This window comes from Zootermopsis nevadensis, unplaced genomic scaffold (assembly GCF_977971745.1).
Source record: "Zootermopsis nevadensis isolate Lab colony 2312 unplaced genomic scaffold, Znev_1.0 Znev_ptg000024l, whole genome shotgun sequence".
Taxonomy (NCBI): domain Eukaryota; kingdom Metazoa; phylum Arthropoda; class Insecta; order Blattodea; family Termopsidae; genus Zootermopsis; species Zootermopsis nevadensis.
In genome coordinates, this window is record NW_028259156.1 from 105411 (window position 1) to 120389 (window position 14979).

General features: G+C 38.0%; 2 protein-coding genes across 12 annotated transcripts; one reads left to right on the forward strand and one right to left on the reverse strand.

Annotated features, from left to right (window-relative positions):
• Nucleotides 1-1171: 1171 nt before the first annotated feature.
• On the reverse strand, nucleotides 1172-12564 carry LOC110830641 (uncharacterized). Of its 6 annotated transcripts, none has more exons than XM_022065752.2 (5): nucleotides 12402-12564; nucleotides 11799-11923; nucleotides 9537-9665; nucleotides 4746-4864; nucleotides 1172-2271 (listed from the first exon to the last, which is right to left on the reverse strand). In XM_022065752.2, exons 1-5 carry the CDS (start codon nucleotides 12562-12564, stop codon nucleotides 1350-1352), a joined length of 1458 nt encoding a protein of 485 aa, XP_021921444.2. In that variant the 3' UTR covers nucleotides 1172-1349. The 6 variants fall into 6 exon arrangements, with proteins under 6 accessions (XP_021921444.2, XP_021921447.2, XP_021921446.2 ...); XM_022065755.2 differs by lacking the exon at nucleotides 12402-12564 and adding an exon at nucleotides 12023-12118; XM_022065754.2 differs by lacking the exon at nucleotides 12402-12564 and adding an exon at nucleotides 12043-12117.
• LOC110830644 (uncharacterized) lies at nucleotides 12551-14955 on the forward strand. 6 transcript variants are annotated; one of them, XM_022065784.2, is made up of 2 exons: nucleotides 12551-12688; nucleotides 14019-14955. In XM_022065784.2, the coding sequence occupies exon 2, from the start codon at nucleotides 14021-14023 to the stop codon at nucleotides 14792-14794; it is 774 nt and encodes a 257-aa protein (XP_021921476.1). In that variant the 5' UTR covers nucleotides 12551-12688; nucleotides 14019-14020; the 3' UTR covers nucleotides 14795-14955. The 6 variants fall into 6 exon arrangements, with proteins under 6 accessions (XP_021921476.1, XP_021921475.1, XP_021921478.1 ...); XM_022065783.2 differs by having other exon boundaries at nucleotides 12638-12778; XM_022065786.2 differs by lacking the exon at nucleotides 12551-12688 and adding an exon at nucleotides 12772-12911.
• The last annotated feature ends 24 nt before the right edge of the window (nucleotides 14956-14979 follow it).

Sequence of the window (14979 nt, forward strand, 5' to 3'; positions counted from 1 at the left end):
TACACATTAACATTGTATAAACATGCTAATCACAGACGGGATGTACCTTGGAAAACTGTTAACGGTGCGGAGAACCTTGTTTTTCAGGTGCTGCACGTTCAAAAGACGGGAATCGAGCATATGCCAACTTGCGGCTCCTACCCGCTAGTATTAAGAATGAAATTGGCTATTGACTGAACGAATGGAGGAGCGAACACCTGACACAATACTCGGGAATCCTTGGAAAATGTTCACCAGTAGCTACCAAAAATGAAACAATTGTTATGAGAATATCCACTCCTTCAACTCCCTTGCAAGTACACAATATGTTGCGCATGATTCTGACTGTAGTAATGTTTTTGGTTGGTTGGTTGGTTGGAACCTAAACCTTTTGGGAGGGAACTTCCACGCCAATCACATAATTTGAGTTTCGATTCCAGAACGTTTGTGTTCCTTGGGCATATATTGTTTGAAATTTACTCTGCCTCTAAAAAGTATTATAATTTTGTCTACAACCAAATGTTAAGCAGCATAGTATTTTGAGTAGGCATTGTTCAAGGAGTCAAAAATATTTTTTTCAGTCTCCATCGTCTGTCATGGTTTGGGCTTTTTTTTTGTCAACTGCATATCAACTGCTTGAAAAGCATGGGAATCAAATGAATGACACAAAAAAACCTGTTACGTTTCATTGTTGTGTCATAGAAAGGTGCAAGGAACTGTTTAATAGTCAACCAATAATCTGCTTGCTGCCCCATGTCATGTCCCATTTGAATAATTATAGTTAAAAACGCAAACATTTCAGATTCAGTGACGCCAGGTAGTGGAGAACGCCCTTCAAGTGTGTCCAAGTATTGGTGGTAATATCTGTTGGTCTCAACTGATAAAAAGTACAACATGAAAATGCTGTATGAAGTTAGGTCCTTGTTGATATGGATATCACATTGTCTTTTGCCAGGTGTGTCACCAGTGAACTAATGGACACATGTGTTTGGCCTGTCAGTTGCTTACATTTGGACACCCCTTTGGAGATACAAGTGGGTGTGGTGTCATCTGGTCATCCTCATCAGATCTTTCATATGGTCATGGACACCCCCATTCATTTGAGCCATCACTGTATCCCGTTTGGGCACCCCTTGGGGTCTTACACAATGAATCCATGTCTAAATTACAACATAACAAATAATGGAGACAATTATTCAGTCCACTGTGGTTTTAAATCAGGAATATTTGATTTCAATAGTACATGCCATTGTATTTCTACCTATCTTGATAAATCTGTACTACAAACAGCAAAGAACAAATAACATTCAGTACACAGTGTTTTATCATCATTCATAGCGCTTGTGTGAGTAGACAAAATTGTTCTTTGTTCATACATATGTTAGACCCTTGCTTTCCACTTTGCAACGTACAGGCTTCTCAGCTGAATGACACTTCATGTGTTTTGTTAAGTCATAACTTTGAACACATCTCCACCCACATTCAGTACACAAGTAACGTTTTTCTCCCATGTGTGCTCTCATGTGGTTAATGAGAGTGCTTCGTCGTCCAAAGTTATTTCCACACACCGTACAGTGGTACGGTTTCTCGCCTGTGTGTCCCCTCATGTGTTTCGTGAGTGTGTCACCACGACTAAAGCTCCGCCCACACACAGTGCACAGGTACGGTTTTTCTAATGTATGGATCCTCATGTGCTTCCTCAAACAACTTGCAAAACCAAATACCTCCCCACACACAGAACAACAGTAAGGTTTTTCACCTGTATGAGTTCGCAAATGGCCTTGAAGCTGATGTTTCAAGGTGAAAATTTTCCCACAATCATGACACAGAAACCGCTTTCTGTTAACCTCAGGATTTGATTTTGTCTGTAACCCATCTACACCTTTATTCAAAATGTCCTCAGACACATTTTTAACACTTTTCTCTTCTTGTAAACACGAATCATTTGAATTGTCTGTTTTCAAGGAACCTTTACTTCCAGGTAACCATCTCTGGGCAGCACCTTCATCTGCACTAATATTATCATCTTGTGCCACACTTTGGTCTTTTACCTTCTTATTCTGCATGCCTTGCTGCTGATTACTAGTTTCTTTCACATCACGCTTTTGTCTTTCTGTGGTAAAGTTCTTGTTATATGTCTTCTCAGCCAATGATTTCTCAGATTTTACTTCAAACTTGTCCACTACAGGAACATGCACGTTGTTGTCACTGTGCTCACTAGAAGAGGTTCTTGGAGGAAGATTAGGCCACATGCTTTCACTGCCTTGAAGAAAATTGGATTCCTCAACCAGTCTGCCAGAGAGATTAAACAGACACATGTAATTAAATTCATCCAAGATGCAGTTACTATGTTGTAGCTTTTAGCCTTCTACATAAAATTTCTGAAGCACAAAACTTAATTAAGTGTCACTGTGAAGCAAAGTTTGTGTGACCAATTTATGAAAACAGGATATTTAAGAAATGCTTGTTATTGGTGCATTAAAAACCCAGACTACATGGCACAACCCAGTGACAGTCATCTTCATAGTCACTACCATGAAAACCTGAAATCTCACCTAATTCATGAATACTACAGTTTTATATATATATATAAAATCAACACCTTCTTCAGAACTTGTTGGCAAGCATTTTATTGTATTTATTCACAAACTCCCTTTTGTCTGTCAACATGCAAATAAGACACTTCACACTGTTCTTAACATCATTCATTTACTAGTATTGATAATACAAGTATGCATATGTGGTTTATAATATGTTTCAGCCATTAGCAGCCATCCTTGGGTAAATGTGAACCCAATCAAACAGTACTGAAAATAACTTATCATAGCAAATCATGAGTGTTAAAATGACATTATGTACATGGATAGTATGTTGAAACTCAGTAATGTAGTTAGAAGGTTAAAACAATATGACTTACACATGGATATGTAGTATGTGAAAAATAAATGCTTTTGTCAAAATGCTGCCTCATAAGATATGAAAGCAAATGTACATGCCAGTAAGACAGCAGGAATGCAGAAATACCAGTATTCATATACTGAGTAGAACACTGAGCAGGTGGCAGACTACATCTGTAGTCCAAGCAGAGGGGTACGAAGAATGTTACTGTTTGCATGTTGAGAGATCAAAGTCAGAGGGTTTACCTTCTTGATAAGCTAATAGTTCTTCAACTAAGAAAGAAATTTGGCTTTTATGGAACAAAGAGTTCACCAGCCTGTTCACTGGACCTTATCTGAGTTAGATTAAGATTGGAAAGGCATACTCTCTGGAGCAGATCAATGTTCCAAAGGCATTCTTTATGCCATGTCATGTAGGCTGTTTCTCCAATAATGTGATCCCAATTCACTGCTGCAACCACGGTCACCCTGTTACACTGTACATTCCTGTGGAGGATCTGCTACACCCTACACCTCCGAACACAGCACACCTGGGACATGCCCCCTATGACTCCCCTTCAAAACACTCAACCAGGGCACTAAACCCAACCCAACCTGACCCAAACAGGTTCTCCACCCCAACTGAAAGCATGTGTTACATAAGGTGTATCAGCACCACACTTTACCTCCGAAACAACCCCACTGCTGTCACTTTTTGCTGCTCTGCCCCATCCAGTAGGTAAGTACCATTTATTGTGCACTCCAATGATAGTGACTTACATACAGGAAATTCTACATTCAAATAGGCATCAACAACCTTATGTTAGAAGTACAGAGCAAAAAGATAGGGAAGGAGAACCATTCACAATTTAATAAATTTAAGAGGATGGCAAGTCTTCTGGGTTGTAGGATTGTGTGGTCTGATAGAAGTTTAACAACATTTCAGAGGTACTTGTAGTGAGTGATGGAGGCAGCAAGTACCTCTGAAAAGTTGGTAAACATCTACCAGACTACACAGCATTCAACACGGAAGAAAGCCGTCTTCGTACTTGCTGCCACGAGAACCTCAAATCCTTCTTAATAAATTTTGTTTTCCACTCTGCATCAGGCCAATTTCTTACATTGGCCATTCCAATAGGGAGCCTTTTAAAATGTTACAAAAATTGCTAGAAATGGACTCCTTTACATTCTTTGTATATTCCATTGTTTAATGTTAACTGAGGACTTTCCCCTGAAGAAGTACTTAGTGTACAGAGGTAGCTTGACCTCAGAGGTTGTCCTACTAGGCTTCCACTGGTTCAAAAATGCATTTTTACAAATGCTTGCTTTTGTGTCAGACTTTAAAATAAAATACCTAAAAGTGGTCATCCTACCTTGGCAGATCTGCCAACTGACACTGACTACAGAAACAGCATAAGTCAGTGACTTATGTTGAAAATACACCAAAGCAGACCAGACCACACCATACCAGCCTGACCATTTGAAATTTAAATACCAGAATTAAATATGTTAGCAGTGTTCCCAACAGTCAGGGCAATCGGTCTGGTCTGCTACAGCTTTTCCACCCTTATTTTGTTCTTGTTTACAGTCAGGAATCCCTGGATCTAAATATGCAACAGATACTAATGGAACTCACATGATTTTCACACACAGTTTGTAATTACCTTCATTTCAGCTAAAAATTTGATTATGAGAAAAAAGTAACATGTTGTTTCTGCAATCATTGATTCAGTTACGATTGATCCAGCATTCCAACCTGGAGGCTTCACTTTCATTAGTTACACAGTGTTGCTGCTCTCCTTTCTACAAAGCAAGTGTGGCAGCAAGCAAAACATAATGTATTCTGGATAAGCAGCTAACTGTAATTTGTGTACAATTTTGCCCACCAACCTCTGTTCCTCATTGTTCATTACAGGGATACTGTTCTCTTCAATGGTAGTTTCATCATTAACTTCAACTTTGACTTCAGTAAGTGTCCAGCAATATTCATCAGTTCCAGCTCTGGGTAGCTAAAGACAGAAAATAATCTGTATCATGAGCAGTAGTTAAATGTTAGTTGTATACCTGCCATGCATAACACTACACATATCATAAAGACATATGACAAGTTCTATTCATTCTAAAATCCTGACACTTGATCACTGTTAATGAACATTCAGATCAAATGATTAATACTTTGGCATGCTCCGTGTTCAAATCTCAGCATCAAGACTTGCTATCCTGACAGGTTTTTGTGGTTTTCCTTAGTCCCTTCCAGGCAAATGCCAAGACAGTACCTTATATCAGTCCATTATTCCACAACCATTTCCTTCCATATTCTTTCCAATTTGTTGTTCACTATCTAGTGGTGTACTGTATAATCTTATTATCTACTGATAATGTCACTAAATAGCCTACAAATAAATAAATTGATGCCACCACATGGTCTATACCAGGCACATAGATCAAACTGGGTAGCCCTAGTACCAAATATAGCAAATAATAAATTATGTGGAAGCTCATTTAAGAACAAGACAGAAATTATAACACTGAATGAAACAACAATTCGAGGAAGCCAAAATAACACAATTGAAATTAAGTCCCAGAGATAGGCATGGCATTCATACATGCTACCAAAACCTGCAAACCCAATCCATGCAAAACAGGCTTATTCATGGTAGACAGAGCCCCAGTTGGACTGCCCTAGACAGGGAAAACCACCAAGGGTGAAATTTATTTTGTGCTAAACATGCCAAGCCGAATTCTGTAGATATCTTTCAGTCTGCATCCCACACGGCAGTAAGTTCTAAGACACCAGGCAGAAAGGCTGTCAACCAGAATGGAAAGTGGGAGGTAGCCCAGAGGACAGGTGTGCATGCGGCACACTACACATTCACATAATGGAGATTGGCCACGGGTTACCACTCTGGTAATCGTTGGTTCCATGCACTTAGCATATTCTCCACCACACACACAGTGCCCAAAAATGTGCCTGCCACAAACACCAAGAAAACAGTTCACAGGCCTTCGTGGTTGCATTACCACAGTCCGAAGTGATATCCCCTCCCAAGCCGCAGAGGCCATCAGCCAAAGCGATTACCGCAATGGGGCACTCAGAAAAACCTACCTTACTTTTATTAATCATAAATATATCCTTGAAGTTGAAATCACTTAAATATGAAAATTGGTTTTAAAATGGAGTGGCCACTGCTGTTACATTTATGTACAATACTGCAGCTTCCTAAGTTCTTGCCGCAGAATTATCTTCTGCGCACTTTGAGAGGGACATGTGGCTGACACATGTAACAAGTTTCAAATAAATCCTACACGGTCTATTTATGCAATTAATTTCCAAAATTTGTAACATGACTCCTTATAATTCTTAAGCTTTAAAAGATGTGATATTTATATATGTAAGATTTGAGGTTCTCATGGCAGTGAGTATGAAGATGGCTGGCTGTCTTCCGCGTTTGTAACACTGTGTAGTCAGGCAGAAGTTTAGATTTCAGAGGTAACTGTTGCCTTCATTAGAAAGAAAATATAATGAGCTTTTCAATGAGTTCTACAATGTTTCTCAAAGTGCACAATCATAGGAGTTATTAAAGAAAAACATTGTGCATACCTTTTATACCAAGGTCAGGGTGATTTTTTAACACCTGTATTTGAAAAACCATTTGACAGAAATTAAAAATAGATAAAGTCAGTTTGCAATGGTATGAATATGTATACAAAACTTAATTAAAATCCGAGACATCAAAGTTCAATGCTTGTGTTGGTTTTCCATGGAATGGCTGTTTATTTCAGTTTTAACAAACAAACATTAAAATTACCAAAATTTTCTTCAGGACGCACAAATATACGTTTCTGATCACAGGTTTCACTCACATTCTGGTCATAAACTTTTTTACCCGGAGCCTGACATGACTACAGATGTGTATGACATGCAATTTAGTCTGGAAATAATATTCCAGAATTACGCCTTTTTAGTTCACTGCAACAATTTTACACAATATGCTCAGAATATTATTGCAGAAGGGCATATGTTCTTACACCTACATTATATTTGACAAAACTGCATTATTAGTGTTCATACACCCAAATGCAAATGTTTCTACTTCTCTGTAGAGTAGCATGATACACATCCCACTACTTTATGTTGTTAGACCAAATATCTATGTAAATATCTTGACACATACTTCTGGCATGATACCCTTGAAATAGCATGATTTAAATGCCAAGCATCATCTGTTTGATGACAATCTTGAGTAAGCACAACAGGAGATATCAGAGGCAGTAAGGATGTCATCTGATTTAAATAAATTAATAAAATGTAATGTCACAGAAAAATATTCAATACCAATGGAAATTTAGTATACTGACATATTGCTCGATACTTTTATTCTTTACAAAGAACAAATCTTGATAAAATATTTAAACCTAAAGCCCATCTTCTTATTTTAACTGAGTCATAGGTTTTCTTGAAGTCTATAAATAGCTTATGTACTGTACCATTGTCTTCCCACCTTTTCTCTAGTATCTGGCAAATGTAGAAAATTTGATCAGTTGTAGATCTATTACAACGTCGGCTTACTGGTGGTCCCAAATAATGTGACCGACATGAAGACAACCTCACATGAAGAATGTTGGATAAAATTTTGTGGGCAGATGATAAGAGGGAGAGATTCATGATAATTATTAAAGTCCTATCACCTTCTTATAAATGGTATAACAACAGACTCCTTTTTCAAACACAGACCAAATGGGATGTGAGTAACGTGAAACATCAGACAATCAGTGCCTAACAAAGGAGAAAAAATGACAGACTTCCCAGTGTGGGCCACAAAGAAAATTATGAACTGCTGGGTATGGTGTTTATCTGTCTACAAGAAAGAAGCAGTCCATTCAGTCCTTATCACAGAAATTTGGAAATGTTTTTTGCAACTGTGACAAAATCAGCAAAGCTGCCAAAAAAGATTTATGAACACTTTCTCGGCAATGTAATACAGCCCAAGTGAATAAACACTTGCATAAGTTTCTGCTACTTCTTTACTCCTTGGGAGCAGAGATTAAACCCTACACTTTATGACATGCAGCTTCTGGATAAGAATGATGAGCCCAGTTCATTGAAAGTAACAGCGCTGAAATGTAGAATATTATGTAAGCCTTCTGATGTGTATTTATACAGGTAAGTAAAGAATTATATTTCACAGTTTCAGTACTGCCTGGTTCTCATAGCAGTTAATAATAAGCTATCTAACAGGGAAGACTGTATAAAAGTGCATGCACTTTACATAATGAATTAGAAGCACCTATTTACATAAAAATGATAAGGTATGCATGGTATGCTACCAAACTAACAACATCACATGAAGTTCTATGCAAGTAAAAACTGCAAAATGCAAGTGCAGCAAGCAAGCATTCATTCAAAGTTTGTGGTGTCCCAAAGTTCAATTTTCATTGCAGTTATGATAAGTATTATCCTGCAAACCTGCCACCCCATTTTTAAGTGTCTGATACTATTCTGACAATGTGTAAAGCTTCACTGTTGTAAAGCACTGGTGAATTTTCAACCTTTCAAGTTTAGAATCCAACTGCATCCCTCTCATTCTCTAATATAAATATAGGAGGAAATAAAATAAATAAATGCAGAGTTAAAGGAACAGAATTTTAAAGCCTCCAAACACATTATAAATGTAATTTAAAAAATCACATCATTTGCAACTGAACTCCGGCCCCATACACTGTAGGCAAACACACTACCAACTGAGCCATTGCACTTATGCAATAACAGTGAAGAAGGTGGATAATAAAATTGTGTATTGCAAAGAAACAACCTAATATTTTAGTGAAGAGGTTACAAGAGAGTCCGCTGCCAAAATGCAAAACAGAAACTGAATTAGAGGCTTCCAACTGACCAAATCCCTTTGTCAACGTTAAAAGAAATATCAATCAAAATGCCTCGTGTTATTCTTCAGCATGTATAGGTGACACTCTCAATCTCCTGTCACTGGCAAGCTACTGAGTTTACGTGAGTTTGTTTTTGACATACTTGCCGTGTTCTTAATTTTAATACAAAGACACTATGGAAGTGAAACAAAATTCTATACATAAACCAACCTCAGTGTTCACATGGGTCCTTATATGTCCTTTGTGATATTTTTCATTTATGATATGCGTTATGCATTGTTATTCACTGGCTCTATGATATTCTTTGTTGCAGTTGTAAGTTTTCCTATTCCTTGTTTGCCTTATCTTTCAGATATAATTTTCTCAGAAATCATGTTTCTGGAAGATCAGAAAAAACATTAATCTGAAATTCTGTAATGTTTGCTGCACTTTAAGCTCTTCCCCTATTGTCATACAGTATTAATTCTCACAATTTTCTCTTCTTTGTACCTGCTAGCTAGCAGGATCCACCGCAGCCTTATTCTTGCCAGCTGTCTGTTCACTCGGTATATATTCTGGCAAGTGCCCTCCTATCTGTCCTAACTATTCCTACCCTATCTTAACCCATCACTCTCTTGTGCTTCCACACATTTATAAACTTCATCTCACATATAAGTTTGTTGCATTTCCCATAACTTAAAATAATGCACTAAAATTCAAAGTTACACATGTGCCTCTATCATTCTCTTACATGGTACATAAGAGAACTAATTCAAGTACACACTGTTATATGTATAACCGCATTCATGAAATTACCTGTGCACTGATAAGGTGCCGTAATGTAGCATCCGACCTCTCACACTGCAGCTTGAAGTTGAAAGATTCATTCACCTTGTGAACACAGTGTTCACACACCTGAGCTGGAAGGCCATCACCAGCAAACATCTTGAAGCAAGATAATCAACACATCCAATTTATATGGAAATACTTCTTGTAGTCCCAGTATCTTATGAATATCACAGTTTGAGATTACTGTTTCTTGGCTAAATTCTTGAATCAGCTATCTCAGATGTTGAACAATGTTGGGATTCCCTTTACTCCCACCCACCCCTCCCATGGTAGCACTGTGTAGATGTGGGGTGAATGGGTCATGATTCAGACATCCCTACTGTCCCTAATGGCCTAACTGTCATGACCCCATGGCCCTTGCCAACATTTGCAGTCCCAATGTCCAGTCCACTGTTCAGATAATGACCAGTATATATGAAATGGAACAGAAAACAGACCTGAAAAGCAAAGACCACTTTCTGGGACATAGAGAAGTGGAATGCCTGGCAAATGTACAGGTGTGGGTCAGTGAGGACAGACATAGGAAGAACAGAAACACAATAAAGAGAAGCAAACTGGTATCATAAAAGGGGAGCCACAATGAATCTCATAACTCCAGCACTAACATGAAATGAATGGTTGAGGCATCCTCTTTCCTGCTTTCGCACACGGGTCTTCCAAACTTGTCCAATATGACAACCCCCTTCTGATAAGGGTTGATTTCACTGGTTTCATAAATGAGTCCACTGACAATGTCACACTATATTTTCCACACTAACACACACGGCAAAGAACACTTCTGAAAATGCTAACCTACAAACTGATCTGATGGACATTCAAGGACAGTGTCCTCTCCCAGGCAGATACCTAGAGTAGCGTTCCCATGGTGCACCCTAGGTCTTCAAAGATATATGACAGCACACCACAAAATTTAACAACATAAAACGGCGGTACAACACTATACATGTATGTATCTAGATATAAGTCCTTGCCACACAAGAGTGCAGAAAAATAAAAACAACACATAACATATGCTGAATAAAATTATCAATGATGAACCAGTATGTTTGTCCATGTGCACACACATATCTATTAAAATTCTAAGTACAAAAGACAATATATTTCCTTTTTCTAACTATAATGTGCAAATATACAATTTTTTATAAAACTTTGTGGCACACCTGAAACCTTGTTGTAGCATTGGTTGCAGAACACAGACCTAGTGAGACACAAAATAAGACTACAAGCCAGCAGCACTACCTTCCAGAACCTGTTTAATCACATAAGAAGAATAATAGTACAACAGAAACTAACACATGTATCATTCTTATACCAGTCTCAGGGCTTAGTAGGTCTTAAATGCCCACAAAATCTCATGTTCAAGGTAATTTACATCAGAGAAATGGGTACCACAAAAGAACACTATACGAAGGCCAACCAGAGAAACTTCCAGCTTTGTCCTTCAGAGGTGCACAAACAAAGGGAATGTGAGAAGTTGCTTCAACCAACACAACCTACTGGCTTTGCATCAATGACCACTAATTTAAATTTCATTTAGTGCCCCATATAGAGATAATATGCTCTTACTATTCCATTCCTTCGGCTTTATTAGATACTGAAGAATGTAAGGAGCAAACAAAATTCATATTCATTCACAAGTCTGTGAAATATATCACATATGATATGATCAAAAATAGATAAACTTATTATAGATTTTGGAAACCAATGAAAAACTATCAGAGCCATTCATAAAGTGTTAGAGCCTTCATTCTTCTGGGTTCCAGCACCATGTAAGTCTTGTGAAGTTTACCATTTCAGAGGACCACTGAAACATTGACAAACTTCTACCAGACAGAAGACAGTCACTTTTGCAGTACTCACTGCTGTGAGAACCTCAAATCTTACCAAGAGCATTCATGTTCAAGGAACATTTCAATGGCCAGCACAAAAGTTTTGCTAGGGACTAGTGACAAAGAATCGCATTTGGTGCACATTCTAATAGAGTTAGGGAAGTTAGAATAGTTTATGTTTAATTAACCTTAACAAAGACCCAGTTTCAGTTAGGGGGTTTAATCTCCAGCAAATGCAGATATATCTAAAATTCAGAGACAAATATATGTTGTCACCGTACTATATAGTTATTCACGGACATCAATAAGCCAATGGTGATAGGATATCAAGTCTATAAAATGTCTAGGCATGTAATGTGTAGAGATAAACCCGTTTAAATCAAAAGTTGAATAAACAAACCTTCACCAAAGGCACCAATGTCATGATTCTATCAGGAAGAGATCCACCTTCATCAAATAGGGGCAGCAAAGACTGTTTCTCTGCCATACACAGACGACAAGTGTTGATAAAATTTACCACCATTTCTGTGGAAAATAAAAGTACTTCCTTATTTTTGTATTGAGTCACATGTATTAACTGACTATTATATCTCCAATAGTGTGTTTTTAATGCTCGGATTTTACACGAATCACAATTCAATCACCACACAGAACATCCAACGTCAACCACTGTGTTTCAAACATCCGTCTGGAATAACCACAGATTACACCACAAATTCTGCAATTCCAATATTAATCTACGAATACCAACACGAGAAAATGATAGCAAACACAAGACTGATCCTCTTCAGAAAGAAGTTTTTGTCTGTAGTAGATAAGATGAGGTTGGTGCCCGGAGCTCAGAGAATAATAGCCAGAGATGGAGGTGTATGACATAAAAAGAATGAATTACTAATAGCACTTAAAGGGCTGCTTACAAGACTTGGCATCTTTAACAAAGATGACTAGAAACTTTGAGCTTCTGCCGCTGATTTCATTCGTGTCTTCATAGAATGAGCATTACCTATCAGTAGAGGTTTTCCGTATGCATTTTGTAACAATTTTTCCCTTATGTCTGTGTAACACAAATTACCACTTGCTGACATATGTTGCGGCCGAATTGTCTTGCCTTTTGAACTTAAGTGTTTGCACTTCTCTAAATAAGGACATGGGCGATAAGATAACATAAACTTGCTTAATTCAAACCATCGGAGATAAACCGAGAATGGAAAGGAACTTTGGTTTCAATTTCAACCGAAAGGTGCATCGGTAGATCCTCTGACTGGCATTTTCATTCACGAGATATTTCAGGTCTGTTAAAACTTTGGGCGGTGAACTAATTCGGAGTTTGGTCTCAACGGTTAAAGAATTTGTGCATTGAGCAGTAAGGTGGACAAGCAGGTTAGAACCATATCCAACCTATAAAACGTGAGATCGAAAAAGAGATGTTAGAAAGTTTCATTTGATCTTCATACAATACACGAAGCAGGATAACCTCACCCTCTTTGGGTCCACAGCTTTGCTCTTCTTGATGGTAAAGTAAGGAGGGACGAACTAGGTCCAACAAAAACTTTAACCTATCCATGTGAATCGGACATTTTTACAGTTGCTTCTCTTCCCGCAAATATTTTCTGATACACATGGTGGGCAAATCTAGAATTTCATTCGTTATTACGTGTAGCTAGTGAACCAAAAAAACATAAATTAAAAATGTGTATCTTGACATGAGGATACACCAGAAAACCATAATAACAGTTAAGAAAACTAATGATTGTAGGAAGTTAAATAATGGAAACCCAACAAAGGACATGACTAAAGCACACTGGTGGAATATTTTGACCTTGGTAAAGAATTTGTTTGTGTGAATTATGATATATTGGCATCAAAACAAAACTATTATGGTATTCTAGATAAAACTAGGCAGTGATTTAAATTATACTGTAATGGCAGAAAGCAAAGAGTAGAAATTAAACCTCATTATTCATGTTATGACATACTGAAACTGGAGCATTGCAGAACTTCTTTTACTCCTACATCTTGGCAATGTACCCCATCAGCTGTCAATCCAAGCCTATGCTTTTTGAAACTAGTACTATTAATAATACTTTTGAAAGTGTCTACATTGACAGTTAAATTAGTAATGCCACTGCAAACCTAAACAAATGGTTTGAAGCCACTAAACTCACCAAATGTTGACAAAACATTAAAACGTGTTCTCAAACTAGACACCGAGCAGATCTGGGTCTTTCAGACTGGGTAAAATAAGCTCTCATCCTGGATATACCAGGTTCTTGGGAAGCTCGGATGGCAATGCAAATGGCATGCTGCAGATGGGAGTCTTCTCATTGCTCAATGAGCAAAGGGCCTTGACATATTCATCACACTTGAAAGTGGACTCACTTGAGACAACCATGAGTAACAGTAGTAGTACATCAGTTTTGCTGTGATGGTTAAGTTCTTGCATCTGCCATGTTGTTATTGCTGACTAGGAAGCTGGAAATAATGAGGTGGTTGTGGTCTCCAGTGTCATAATCTTCATACCAACTAAAATAAATGAAAGGGAGCTACATTTTGATTTATGCTATGTGTGCATCACCAGTGGGAAATTGACCATATTTAACATTTATAATTTGTTTTCCAGGAATGGCATTCAGTGGTAAGGTGGTACTGATTACAGGGGCAAGTTCTGGAATTGGAGCTGCTACTGCTGTCCATTTCTCTCGATTGGGAGCAAGCCTGTCCCTTACTGGTCGTAATTCAGACAACTTGAACAAAGTTGCAGATCAGTGTATTGTATCAAAGGACCAACCAAAGCCATTTCTGATCACTGGTGACATAACAAATGAAGCTGACACAAAAATAATTTTGGACTCAACTATTAAACAATTTGGTAAGCTTGATGTTCTCATCAATAATGCAGGAATCTTGGAAACTGGAAGCATTGAGAACACCTCATTGGAACAGTATGACCGACTCTTCAACACTAATGTCAGGTCTCTGTACCACTTAACAATGTTGGCAGTTCCATACTTAATACAGACCAAAGGAAATGTAGTGAATGTGTCAAGTGTGAACGGGATTAGATCTTTCCCTGGCGTTTTGTCTTACTGCATGTCGAAAGCTGCAGTAGATCAGTTCACTCGCTGTGTTGCTTTAGACTTGGCTCCCAAGCAAGTGCGAGTCAATAGTGTAAATCCAGGAGTTGTAGTAACTGAACTCCAGAAACGGGGAGGAATGGACTCGGAAGCTTATGAGATGTTTCTGGAACGCAGCAAGCATACACATGCGTTGGGTCGCCCAGGACAACCGGATGAAGTGGCTCGAGCAATCGCGTTTTTGGCCAGTGATAGTGCAAGCTTCATCACAGGGGAAACAATGCCAGTGGATGGTGGACGTCATGCCATGTGTCCTCGGTGAAACAAAATTTGAATTATATTAATTGATGGCTTGTGTAAGTAAAAGTGTAAGGTGTGGGTGTAATCATGTTTTAAATTTGTATATTGTAACTCCATATTTTGGATTAAATTGATTTAATTACCATATAATGCAGAAGGTTAAATATAAATCAGTAATCTGTTCCTTAGATTTTTTACCTCCTTTAC